This window comes from Garra rufa, chromosome 22, assembly GCF_049309525.1.
Source record: "Garra rufa chromosome 22, GarRuf1.0, whole genome shotgun sequence".
NCBI classification, from domain to species: domain Eukaryota; kingdom Metazoa; phylum Chordata; class Actinopteri; order Cypriniformes; family Cyprinidae; genus Garra; species Garra rufa.
In genome coordinates, this window is record NC_133382.1 from 13,305,767 (window position 1) to 13,319,948 (window position 14,182).

At 38.5% G+C, this 14,182-nt stretch overlaps 1 protein-coding gene across 1 annotated transcript in view; it reads left to right on the forward strand.

Annotated features, from left to right (window-relative positions):
- patl2 (PAT1 homolog 2) overlaps positions 1-13,081 on the forward strand; it is a 32,378-nt gene extending 19,297 nt beyond the window's left edge. The window contains exons 10-20 of the mRNA XM_073827854.1: positions 3,935-4,009; positions 4,081-4,204; positions 7,364-7,484; positions 7,581-7,678; positions 7,778-7,828; positions 8,063-8,205; positions 8,291-8,447; positions 8,530-8,670; positions 8,826-8,923; positions 9,843-9,983; positions 12,480-13,081. Of these exons, the coding sequence (XP_073683955.1) occupies positions 3,935-4,009; positions 4,081-4,204; positions 7,364-7,484; positions 7,581-7,678; positions 7,778-7,828; positions 8,063-8,205; positions 8,291-8,447; positions 8,530-8,670; positions 8,826-8,923; positions 9,843-9,983; positions 12,480-12,513 (1,183 nt within the window). The 3' untranslated portion in view covers positions 12,514-13,081. The remainder of the gene's footprint in view (positions 1-3,934; positions 4,010-4,080; positions 4,205-7,363; positions 7,485-7,580; positions 7,679-7,777; positions 7,829-8,062; positions 8,206-8,290; positions 8,448-8,529; positions 8,671-8,825; positions 8,924-9,842; positions 9,984-12,479) is intronic.
- The last annotated feature ends 1,101 nt before the right edge of the window (positions 13,082-14,182 follow it).

Here is a 14,182-nt window from a genome sequence, read left to right on the forward strand (position 1 = left end):
CCACCGGGCAGGAACGAGCATGTTCTGGAAAGTGATTTCATACCTCTCTGTGGTGGTACAATGAGGCGTCTTTCACTAGAGGATCTCAGACATCTGGAGGGAGTGTAGATTCGTAGTAGTGAATGGAGGTAGGCAGGTGATGAGCCGGTGGCTGTCCTATACAGGTCATTTTCAAAAAATTAGCATATTGTGATAAAGTTCATTATTTTCTGTAATGTACTGATAAACATTAGACTTTCATATATTTTAGATTACACTAACTGAAGTAGTTCAAGCCTTTTATTGTTTTAATATTGATGATTTTGGCATACAGCTCATGAAAACCCAAAATTCCTATCTCAAAAAATTAGCATATTTCATCCGACCAATAAAAGAAAAGTGTTTTTAATACAAAAAAAGTCAACCTTCAAATAATTATGTTCAGTTATGCACTCAATACTTGGTCGGGAATCCTTTTGCAGAAATGACTGCTTCAATGCGGCGTGGCATGGAGGCAATCAGCCTGTGGCACTGCTGAGGTGTTATGGAGGCCCAGGATGCTTTGATAGCGGCCTTAAGCTCATCCAGAGTGTTGGGTCTTGCGTCTCTCAACTTTCTCTTCACAATATCCCACAGATTTTCTATGGGGTTCAGGTCAGGAGAGTTGGCAGGCCAATTGAGCACAGTAATACCATGGTCAGTAAACCATTTACCAGTGGTTTTGGCACTGTGAGCAGGTGCCAGGTCGTGCTGAAAAATGAAATCTTCATCTCCATAAAGCTTTTCAGCAGATGGAAGCATGAAGTGCTCCCAAATCTCCTGATAGCTAGCTGCATTGACCCTGCCCTTGATAAAACACAGTGGACCAACACCAGCAGCTGACTTGGCACCCCAGACCATCACTGACTGTGGGTACTTGACACTGGACTTCAGGCATTTTGGTATTTCCTCTCCAAAGTCTTCCTCCAGACTCTGGCACCTTAATTTCCGAATGACATGCAAAATTTGAGCAACAGTCCAGTGCTGCTTCTCTGTAGCCCAGGTCAGGCGCTTCTGCCGCTTTTTCTGGTTCAAAAGTGGCTTGACCTGGGGAATGCGGCACCTGTAGCCCATGTCCTGCACACGCCCGTACATGGTGGCTCTGGATGTTTCTACTCCAGACTCAGTCCACTGCTTCCGCAGGTCCCCCAAGGTCTGGAATCGGTCCTTCTCCACAATCTTCCTCAGGGTCCGGTCACCTCTTCTCGTTGTGCAGCGTTTTCTGCCACACTTTTTCCTTCCCACAGACTTCCCACTGAGGTGCCTTAGTACAGCACTCTGGGAACAGCCTATTCGTTCAGAAATTTCTTTCTGTGTCTTACCCTCTTGCTTGAGGGTGTCAATGATGGCCTTCTGGACAGCAGTCAGGTCGGCAGTCTTACCCATGATTGTGGTTTTGAGTAATGAACCAGGCTGGGAGTTTTTAAAAGCCTCAGGAATCTTTTGCAGGTGTTTAGAGTTAATTAGTTGATTCAGATGATTAGGTTAATAGCTCGCTTGGAGAACCTTTTCATAATATGCTAATTTTTTGAGATAGGAATTTTGGGTTTTCATGAGCTGTATGCCAAAATCATCAATATTAAAACAATAAAAGGCTTGAACTACTTCAGTTAGTGTGTAATGAATCTAAAATATATGAAAGTCTAATGTTTATCAGTACATTTTAAAAAAATTAGCATATTGTGATAAAGTTCATTATTTTCTGTAAAGGACCTGTATGCCAGCATCAGTGCCTTGAATTTGATGCGGGCTGTAACCGGTAGCCAGTGCAGAGATATAAAGAGAGGTGTGACATGGGCCTTTTTGGGCTCATTGAAGACCAGTCGTGCTGCTGCATTCTGAATCATTTGTAGAGGCCTGATTGTACATGCTGGAAGACCCGCTAAAAGAGCATTGCAATAGTCCAGCCTGGAAATGATCAGGGCCTGGACAAGGAGTTGTGTAGCATGCTCTGTTAGGAAGGACCTGATCTTTCTGATGTTGTGCAATGCAAACCTGCAAGATCTAGCAGTTTTAGCAATGTGATCTTTAAAGGTCAATTGGTTGTCAAAGATTACACCCAGATTTCTGGCTGAGGTCGATGGGGTAATTGTTGATGAACCTAACTGGATGGAGAAGTCATGTTGTAAAGATGGAGTGGCAGGAAAGATGAGGAGTTCAGTCTTTGCTAGATTGAGCTGTAGATGGTGTTCCTTCATCCATGCAGAGATATCCGCCAGGCAGCCTGAGATCCACGCAGCTACCGATGGATCATCTGGTTTGAATGAAAGATAGAGCTGTGTGTCATCAGCATAGCAATGGTAGGAGAAGCCATGTGCCTGTATGATGGGGCCCAGAGATGTAGTGTATATGGAGAAGAGGAGGGGTCCAAGAACTGATCCCTGAGGAACCCCAGTGACCAGTTGATGAGTTTTGGATACCTCCCCAGGCCACTCTGAAAGACCTACCAGAGAGGTAGGATTCGAACCAGCGAACTGAAGTCCCTGTGATGCCCAGCGATGAGAGGGTAGACAAGAGAATCTGATGATTCACTGTGTCAAAAGCTGCAGATAGATCCAGCAAAATGAGTACTGATGATTTGGAATCAGCTTTAGCAGTCCGCAAGGCTTCAGTGACAGACAGTAGAGCAGTCTCAGTTGAATGGCCACTCCTGAACCCTGACTGGTTAGCATCCAATAGATTGTTCTGTGAGAGAAATAAAGAAAGCTGGTTGAAAACGGCTCTTTCCAGTGTCTTTGCTATGAATGGAAGGAGAGAGACAGGTCTGTAGTTGTCGATGAGTAAAGTGTTCAGTGTAGGTTTTTTGAGCAGAGGGGTTACCCGGGCCTGCTTAAACGTAGTGGGGAAAGTGCCTGTGAGAAGAGATGTGTTGATGATGTGTGTGAGCACTGGTAGGATTGTGGGAGAGATTTCTTGGAGAAGGTGTGAGGGGATAGGATCTAAAAGACATGTCGTCGGATGGCTGGAGAGGAGTAGTTTGGCTACTTCTGCCTCAGAGTAAGGACAGAAGGAGAAGAGGGGGGAGTTACAGTCGTGAGTGTGGTCAATTGTAGTTCCTGTATGTGTGGAGCTGAGAACTTATTACTGATAGATGTAGTTTTGTCTGTGAAGAATGTGGCGAAATCATCAGCTGTTATAGAAGTGGTGGGAGGTGGTGGAGGGGGGCAAAGCAGTGAATTAAAAGTTTTGAAAAGGTTGCGTGCATCCGGAGCATTGTTGATCTTGTTGTGGAAGTATGAAGATTTGGCAGTATGTACTTGGGAAGAGAAGGATGAGAGCAGAGACCGATACATACTCAGGTCAGATGGATCCTGAGATTTGTGCCATTTTCGCTCGGCTGCCCTAAGTTTGGACCGATGCTCTCAGAGAACATCGGATAACCAAGGGTTTGAAGGAGCAGCCCGTGCTGGCCTGGAGGAGAGAGGGCATATATCGTCTAGACAAGAGGTTAGAGTGGAGCACAATGTGTCGGTTGCTGCATTAGTATCCAGGGATGAGAAGTGGGTTGGAGAGGGAAGGGTGGAAGATACTAAGGAAGAAAGGTGGGAGGGTGAGAGAGCGTAGGTTTCGTCTAAAAGTAACAGGTAGAGGTGTTGGGGGAGCACAAGTAGCAAGATGTAGGTTAAGGGTAATGAAGAAGTGGTCAGAGATGTGTAGGTTTGACTACAATGTTATCTGAAATGCAATTTCGTGTGTAAATGAGATCAAGTTGTTTGCCAGATTTATGAGTGTATGTAGTGATGATGCGTTTTAGATCAAATGAAGCTAGGAGTGAATGGAAGTCTGCAGCATAGGGCTTGTCAAGGTGAATGTTGAAGTCCCCAAAGACTAAAAGTGGATATACAAAGTCATAAAATAGACTTTACTAGTTAGTTACTATTTGGTTTCCACAATTATTTTTTTCGTCAACTTTTAGAACACCCGGTCCAGTTGCCCAATTCCATCCCCAGCATAAGCGGCTTTTGAGTCAACGACAGCAGAGACCTCACAGGTGAGGGCAAATAGCTTTGCCTTTACTTGGAAACACAGGTTTCTTTATCTGAATTTGAATGTAATTCACAGAAAGCCAGTGAGCTGGGACCCATATTCCCAGATCATGACTGATAAAGAGAAGGATTGGATAATCAGGCTGCAGATGATTCAGCTACAGAGTGAAAATCCACATCTGGATGACTACTATTACCAGGTCTGTATCAGTCATGAACTTCTCAGCACTCCTGAGAATGTTCAAGCAAGTTGTATCTGCTTTTTTCACAACATGATCCCAGTGGCTTTATTAAGCACGTCATCAGTCGGCCACAGTGCTTAATTTGTAAATGAATAATTGCCGGTTCCAAAACGGCAGTTAAAAGGCGACGTGACCAACACTAACAATACAATCACTAAACGAAATCTGTAGCTCTAAGAACATTGTTTACCAGTCTTTGCATGAACCTAACTACAGTCTAGGGCACAGGTTTTCAAACTCTGGGTCAAAAATAGGTCACAGGATGGTAAAAAATGTATCCTATATGTAAGTTACATTAAAAAAATGTGTTGTCATAAAAATAAAATACAATCATACTCTATACATGAAGGCCCGGTTTCACATTCATGGCTTAGACTAAGACAGGATTAGGCCATAGATCAATTAGAACATTTAAGTAATTTTTATAAACATACTTAGAAAAAAACATTACTGGTGTGCATTTTGAGACAAAGCAAAGGCACTGATATATTTTAAGATCAATCAGTGCAATTTTATTTCAGTTGAAACAGCCCAGACTTACATTTTAATCTAGGACTATGCTTAAGCCTTGTCTGTGAAACCGGGGGGAAAGGTATAAATATGTGAAATATGACTTAAATAATTATCAGTTTTAAAACAGATGTGAGGCGCAGCGTTCCACAAACAGGTTAATAGAAAGGGAACGGAGAACCGAGATGACAGAACGCGCATCCTGTTTGTTTGTTTTATTTTACAAAAGCAAATGTTCTGTTTTTACTGTGAGTTTGCAAAAATACAAGTAAACACTTTGTGGTTTCGAATTATGTTTAACTCTTATCTGCATGACAAAAAATAGTGGAGTATTTCAATTCAAGTTTATTTGTATAGCGCTTTTCACAATACAAATCGTTGCAAAGCAGCTGTACAAAAAAAATGTAGGCTACTACAATATATTTAGTAGCTTATTAGTGGTGACTACTGTATGTTAAGTCGATGTACATATGGTATAAATATTAAAAACGGTAATGGTGTAATCAAAAACAGATGAACACTAATAGTAATGATTATGTGTTGCAATCAAACTTGTAGAAAAATTGTGTAGTGCTGTATGTTGTTTCAAGGCTGGCATCATCGGCGGTCCTCTGGGGGGTTGGCATCATCTCTTCTTCTGAATCCAGGCTGAATCTTGTGTAATTCCTAGTTACCATGAGATGGAAATCCCGTGGCAGAAACAGAGAAACAAATAGAGAAATAATTAGCGTAGCTGCTGTTCCAACCAAGCAAAAATTATGTGTTTTGCCCAAGCTGAAGAATGTTGATGTGCATTTGATCAGATGTAACTGAAGTACAACGTTATGAGATACATTATGTGAATGCTTGGCTAAAGTGATGAGTCTTTAATCTAGATTTAAACGTACAGAGTGTGCCTGAACCTCAAACGTTATCAGGAAGGCTATTCCAGAGTTTGGGAGCCAAATGTGAAAAGGCTCTCCCTCTTTTAGTGCACTTTGCTATCCTAGGTACTACTAAAAGTCGAGAGTTTTGCGACCTTAGGGAGCATGAAGGATTGTAGCGTGGTAGAAGACTAGTTATGTATGCAGGAGCTAAACCATTAAGGGCCTTATAGGTATGAAGTAATATTTTGTAAGTGATACGGAACCTAATAGGTAGAGACCGTAAAATTGGGGTAATATGATCATATTTTCTTGATCTGGTAAGGACTCTAGCAGCTGCATTTTGGACTACCTGTAGCTTATTTATTGAAGAAGCTAAATGCATTTTTAAATCCAAAATGCAGCTGCTAGAGTATTTGTTTTAGCTATTTGATCACGCCGGTGCCTTGTGCACACCACATATTCTGGCATTTCAAACTTAACATCTCAGTCTGTACATCATCAAAATAAAATACAGTCAACCAAACTTATAAAAGGTTACGCTAGGCAAGTTAAATAGTCTGTAACCTATATAACCGATTCACGCTGCTGTTATGCAAAACACATTTTTGCTCATGAGGGATTTTTTTTTTTTTTTTCTTCATTGTTCTGTTCTGAGTTACATTTTAAATTATTTGTTTCATTATATGCCTAGTGTTTATGTTTCTACATTATTCACTTGATTTGGTATCATTTCTGGTATTATTACACTCTCTCTAAACACTCCGCTACTCACTAAATATTTTTGCGAGCAGTGCACGTTTGGAGAGAGTGGTTAAGGACTAAACACCAATCAATGAGAGCGATTTTTAACTTAAAGCTGATTGGTCAAAAGTATGTTGAGGACCAATACATAACCTTCAAATATCTACATAAACCAACCAGCTCTTTCTCTGTCTCGTATGCATGCATGCAGTGTCACGATCTAATGCACTTATTAATGCCGGATCTTTATAAACAAATCTTAAATTTTCCGGAACAGGATCCGGCTCAAATTAAGCACTGGTCTGCCATATTGGTGGCACTGAACAATGCCACTGAACCAAACAAAACTCATATTTTGGTGTTTATTTGCTGCTGTAAGTGGTAAATTGTTGTCATGTTTTGGGCTGTACTAATTGGTCGCACCAAGAAAAACATTTGTAGTACAATAGACTGTCAAAAGATATAACAGTAGAAGAGTGCAAAAAAGCGAAAGGCATTTGTGAACTGAACCAGGATTTCCAGGGCAAGTATCTTGAAAACATTAATGTTTGTTCTTATTTCCGGTCAGGTAGGTGAAATATTAGGCTAATATCTCAATACTGTTCATACGTATCTTTACCACCTGTTAACTTCAGTTTGTCAAAATAATGCACCCTTTCCTGCTACTTAAGTCCTATTTGACTTAGCAGCTTCCACACATTTTTTTCTGTGGTTTAGACAGCATAAATTAGCAAAACAACGTATTTAGTCGCACATTAAAGGGTTACTCCACCCAAAATGAAAATTGTCAATCACTTACCCCCATGTCGTTCTAAACCCATAAAAGCTTTGTTCGTCTTTAGAACACAATTTAAGATATTTTGGATTAAAACCGGAAGTCACTGCCGAGTAAATACCGCTGTCACATGCATCGATGTATGTTTTAAAATTTTTACAAATGTTTGAAAGATAAAGCTAAAAGAAACTGTTGGATGTCAAGTATAGTTGTTAATCTCTGCAGGAGTACTATCAGAGGATGGAAACCAAACTTGCTGAAGAGGAGTATTTGGGTGACCGGTTAAAGAAGGAACCACCTAAACTCACAACCCCATATGTTACCAAAACACTCTCGTATATCCCAGGTCTGAAATGAACTGATGTAGTTGTTTATTTAATTATTTTTAATTCTATATAATTTGGTGTATGAATAGCTGGCAGTAATTCTTGCATTACTTCAGTTGTCCACTTTGAAGGTTCGCTCGGGCAGGTTGCAGTGTCTACTTGTTTCTCTCCTAGACGAGCAATTGATGCCGTTCATGCACACACCCCTGATGAGGTGAGACTTGCTTTCTTTAATTGAGGTTTCAAAATAATTACAAAAATTGATGAGAGGAAGGGGGACTTCAAATAAAAACACTTTTTATTTGAGCAGGAGCACAAAGACATTAGACAACAAAGGTTGGAGGTGTTGAGAACCATTGAGAAGGTAAAAGTAACCTTTTTTTTTTTGTTTGTTTGTCTGTTTTTTTTTTTATATATTTGAAGAAACGCCTTAAAGTACTTTTGCTTCCTAGCGGCTAGCCATTGAAATGTCAAAATGGTTATGACATGACCCTGGTTTTCTGAAATCGTGCGATTTGGCAGTTTGCTCCAAACCACTGATTTGAAACTTAATGATAAGGTAATTTGTATATGACTCAATCCTTTTGCTTTCTCACAGTTGTACATAGTTTTGTTAGAAGTGGAAGAAGCAGACAAGACAAAGGCAACGGTGTCTGACAAAGATGAGGAAAGGCGGTTGACCCAGAACATTCAGAGGAAGGTGGAACAACTGTACAATGAGCTGCGCTGCAGTAATCTGATGTAAGACACTCTTAACTTTCTATTGTGAATGTACAGTGTATGTAAGAGAATGTGTAGTATACTCCTATGGTGTACCATATGACAGGGATTCTGGAGAGGAATTTCTTTCCTGTCTACTAATATCAAAAGGAAAGAGGATGCTGGCCAGACTCCTCCCCTTCCTGTCACATGATGCATCTCTGCATGTCCTGAGCATAGTGACCAAACACCTCCCAGTATTGATGAGCAGAGATCCAGATGAGGTCTGGAACATGTGTAATTTTTATCAGTGTGTGTCTGTATATATCTTGAATATGTGATTATCAAGCTCTAACCTCTTCACAGGCTCTTCCTGTTCTGTATCCATCTCTACGTGCTGTTGTTGATCGACTTGCATTCAGTCAGCTAATCAGAATTCTCAAAGAGTTCACCGCATCACTGCCTGACTCAAAAGACACAAGGTTAACGTTGGCCTGCCAAAACAAGGTCAGCTTTTACGCAGTTGTTTAAATTAAATTTTAAATTTTCTGTAGTTTTAGTATGACCAGCATTAGATATTTGGATGTTTAACAGCTTAAGCTGTAAGTTTTCTCAGGGTTGCCTAGTGCTATTTCTGTCTTAAATTAACTCTTTGTTTGCAGTTTGGTCTGTCGTTGCTGTATGCTCTGCTCTCGCAGGGAGAAAGGCTTTTATCTTCAGACCTTCCCATGGAGCCCAGCATTGGAGATTTTGAGACCTGGTATATTATTTTTTTTATTTTTTGTGCTTGCTCTCAAATTACTTGAAACAACTAAAAGTGGACTTTAACAAGAGCCTGCCAAGCTCCAGCAATGACAAAAAATGACAAATGTTTCTTATAACTTGTGCGCTATAATCAAAGTCTCTAAAAATCATGTGGTAACTATATAAACAGACCCAGATTTAAGGTGCAAGAATAAATCTATATTTCTCTAGATATTGAGTTGTTCATGGTTCTCCTTGTCATATAGACCAATCATAGGTTTGTAAACATTCGGGATGCACGCTCATCATGGTTGCAAAAAACCCGGGAGAGATGGCCTTTACTCAGAATTGTGAGAAAATAAATGTTATGTCACATTAGTAATAGATTTAAATATTTCATGCTGTGACTGTAGGGCTAATACAATACGTTCCCTATGGACAGCATATGTGAATATTATGTAGACCTATTGTTTAAATCAAATTTATGCTTTATAAGTAGAGTTATCATAGCAGTTAAAATGTCTGTATCAGTCTATTTAAATGTCTGCGTTTAGCTTCAAATGTCGTTTTATAAAAATGATTTGCGTTCCCTTTTTTTTTTTTTTTTTTTTTAAATATCTCCTTTTTCTCTTATTCCATGGATTTTTACCCCATTTACCTCCACTTGTTACCAGTGTTTTTCTGCAACCACTATGTGTGCGCAGCTTAAAGTGACGTCTGCTCTAAATTGGTCTATACGAGAACCAGTAATATTTAAGATTTTTTCTTATATGCTGTCATAGTTTTCAAATGTATTGTGAATGTCAGGTTGAATTCTTTGTGTGTTCAGTTAATGGCAACCAATTTTTGTTCTTTGGTAAGTGACGTAAAATGTTTTTTTGTGTGTGGTTCAAATGTATGTTAAAATGTAAACTGTTTTTATGGCAACTATCCAGGACGGACACAGTATTCCATGTGGCCCGGCAGCTATCCCAAACGACACTTGTTGAGCCACTTCTTCTGCCCTCCAACCTGCTAACACTGTTCTGTCGATATCTGGACAAGCGGACCGTACACCAGCTAAAGAACAACATGGAGTGAGTCTAAATACTGCATTCAGTACTTTGTGCTTTGCATATCACTTAGAACAGGGGTGTCCAAACTTGTTGATGGAGGGCCTTTGTCCTGCAGTGTTTAGCTCAAACCCCAATTAAACACAACTGAACCAGCTAATCTCTTTAGTTTCACTAGAAACTTCCAATCGAGTGTTTTAAGCTAAACTCTGCAGGACATTGGCCCTCCAGGAACAGGGGGCTGTTTCATTAAACAAGTTTACCAAATAAGCTAGGCTTATTTCAGTTAGTCTGACTTATTGTCACTTTTGATTTGCAAACTAACCTGGTCCAGAGCAGGCTGTCAGGCTAAACTGTAAGTTCCTATAATACTGACCAATATGAATGCGTTGATATTACCACTGACTCTCTCACATACAATTTAACTTTATCAGTCCAAAAAGTGTAGTATATAAAAGTATACAGAAAATGCAATTTAAATCAAATAAATAAAAAATATAGGCTACAACCGACTGCATTTAATGTATTGTGCCCAAAACTTCTTACAATATATGAAAACATTTAACATAGTTGCTACTTGCATTTAGTTGATCAGCAGTTTCTAGCCATGCAGCCTTTCTCTCAGATTTTATGACCGCTCTACCTTTATGGTTATTAGTAATGTTTTTAATTGCCTACTATCTAAAATAGGTTTTTAAAGCATTGAAATTAAAAGTTAAAATCACTTGAATTAAAAATGACAAATAATGGGAAACAGACTACATTTTAACTGGTAAGAGGTACACACATTAACTCAATCGAGCTAGTAATAAGGGCTGTATTAGTCAGCTTACATTTGATCTAGAATTTCTCCTATCATAAAAATACACATGTAGGATTCTACATGTCACATTTAATATCCAACAATAAATATTTTAGCAAAATATATTTTACTCAAAATTATTGTGCTATTATTCTGTTGCGCAGCAGCATTCATTCACTCGCCCACCCCTGACGGCAAAATTGATTTATTTGCATGAATTTCGAAGAATGTGACATGTCTGTAATACACTGGGGAAAACACAGCATTGTTTGCCATGGTGGATCTATTTGATCCATGGTTGACATTAAAAGCTGACATTATCCTGACTGAACCTGGATCAAATTAGTGAGATTGCATGAACTTATTGTCTTTTATAAAACCAATTTAGTCCTGATTGATTTGTTGGGTTATTTCAAGTCAGGTTCTGGACTTTAATCTCAGCTTTTCTTAATGTCTTTAATGAAACTGCCCCCAGGTTTGGGACATTTTCAGACATGTAGATTGATTTTTATTTTTTGGTACATTGTTGCATTTTTCTCCTTGGTTCAGATCTCTTTCACAAAGCAACATTTCAAAGCTTATCAATCTATTTTCGCATAAATTGTGTATGCCAAGAGAACTCATTTTATAATCATATGATCTTAATTCATCGTGATCTCTCAAGGTTCCATTATAATCAATGAATCTCTACACTACACGCTGAAGCTCTCTTTTATTTGTTCTAGTTTTAGCACTAAAACGATTTGTAAAATGCTCTTAAAGCAAAAATTTAGGATTGACACACCCATTATTTTTAAGATTTTCTCCTAAATCTGCAAGTTATGAGCTACTTTTAGCCTTTAAAATGTTTTGTGAATATGGGCCCTGATTTGCAGCGTTAAGCAAAGCTAGCAGGCATAATTTCTATAATTTAATTTAGCAGGCATAAGGTCTTGTTTAAGAAAACGGTATCTGATCAGTACGTGGGATCAAGTACTCGCAGATGCTAGTGTTTTTTTTTTTTTTTTTAAATATACCCTTGGTTCTCAATAGAGTTGTTCTGATACTAGTATCGGAATCAGAACTACTCTATTGAGAACCCCGGGACTTGCGCGACACACAGCCTGCTCCTAGAATCTGGTTGAGTAATGGGCGTCAAAATGAAAGCGCATGTAGTTTGTGTGAATCTGGTGATAGATCGCGCAACCACTGACTTAGTACGTTCTGATGAAAGGGTATATATAGGCCATGGCTAAACGGATGTCTTACCGGAAAAAATGTATTTGCGTGGTGCCCCCCTGGTCGTGGTGCCCCAGGGCACTTGACCAATTGCCCATATGGTTAATCCGCCTATGGTTACAGCTAGGGTTGGATATCATTTGAATTTTATCGATTCCGATTCCTATCGATTCCCAATTTCAATTCCATTTTAGTAAAAAACAACAAAAGTCAAACATAAATATATCAAACATGTTTATTTTCAGTGCCATTAGTTTCAGCTCAAATAACAAAAAATTAATATCTTTTATTTCGACGTGGTGAACCAACTGCAGATGCTTAGACATGTTGCTTGTGACACCTTGCTTGCAACATATTAGCTTAAATGAAGGGTGTGATATTCTTTTTAGTCACAATGTTTACATGTGTTCAGTGTATCAACCTACTTATTTCTCCATGAAAATTACCCACTTAACCTTTTTATTGTCAGATTTCTTTTAATTTTATTTCCACAATTGCAGATCAGCTACAGGATATCTGGCTGTAGCATCATAAATGAGCAGTGACCCTATAACCTGTCTACACTGACCTGAAACATAGGATGATGCTAAGCCAGAGCTGAACTGGATTTTGTGACGGACCACATTCATCCAATACTTGCCTGTATTTTTCCTATCAATCTACTTTTCTTTTCTCCTAAATTTCTTTAATCCTGAAGTCCTATCAAGGTCAGATTTGCACACCAATTGGCAACTAGCACTTTGACATGGCTGATATTCAGTCATCAATCATGACCGTATAAAGTCTCATATGAAGCGTTTTGCGTCACAGATAAAGGTGATCGTGTTGGATTTGTGGTCTGCAGGTCTTCAGAGCAAGCTGTTGGGGTTGATGTAATTATACAGTTGCACTAAAGGTGTTGGGTTTAATTTGTGATTTATAAAAACATCCTTTGTTATGATTCTAACTTTGTCTTTCAAAGAAAGGTTTTGGGTGTTAATTTGGCTACCTTTTTGTTAATTTTCAAAAGTATGTATATGTGAGAAATGTTTGCGGTATTGTTTGATTTGTTTTATTTTTGTAATTGTTCATTCAGTGTCATATCTAATATATTTTCACTGTTGCAGAGCACATGCAAATAAAAAAAATCTAAAAATAAAAATTTGTAAAAGAAACCGACTCTATGTAGATTGACTCAACCAAAGATTTGGAACCAGTTTGTTTTTGGACCTTATTTGATTTGTTTTATTTAAAATATAGCATGGCCATTGTGTGTGTGGCTTTTTTTTTTTTTTTTTTTTTTTTTTTTTTTCTCCTCCCTTTTTGTTTGCTTGTTTTTACTCATCCGGGACATAAGGCGGTCATACTATGGTTTTAGATCAGTCACATCTTCATTTTAACTAACAGAGAGCTTCTTTGTGGGTTTTTGTTTGTTTTGGGGTGGGTCAGGGTGATGTAATTTGACATATCAGTGTATGTGTATCGGAAAAGAGTAGGCTCTGGGGTTAAAGGTCAAGCTTTCAACTCTCCTTCACCTCTTGATATGAGGATTTTAGTCCAGTGTGTGGAATGTCAGCCTGAAGTGAGACACTGAAGGTTTTTTTCTTTTGCTGTACCCACATTGTTTTACTTTCTCATGAGCTGTCTTTGCATATTGAAAAAGTAATCCCAAGCAGATTTCAGAAAGGAAAAATTAAATTATCATTTAATTATCGATTCTAGTGAATCGGTTTATCCTAAACGGACCACTCTTTCATATGTAGCTTTGGAAAGTCTGATTCTTTCCTGTGAATCGATTCATCTTAACCCGACCGCATGTACCTCTGGAAAGTCCATTTCATTGTGTTGAATGGTTGTTTAGATGGTTCTTGTAAATGGAATGCTGAATCTATTGCCAATCTGTTCAAGTCCTTTTGTGGACTTTATTTAGAATCAGTGTGTCTTCAACATAGTATAAACAAATATTTATACAGTTCAAGTCAAAAGTTTACATACACCTTGCGGAATCTGCAAAATGTTAATTATTTTACCAACATAAGACAGGGTCATACAAAATGCATGCCTTTTTTTTTTTATTTAGTACTGACCTGAATAAGATATTTCACATAAAATGTTTACACATAGTCCATAAGAGAAAATTGTTTAATTTGTAAAAATGACCCAGTTCAAAAGTTTACATACACTTGATTAATGATCCAAAGCTGTGTTTCTTTTGTTTAGTGAT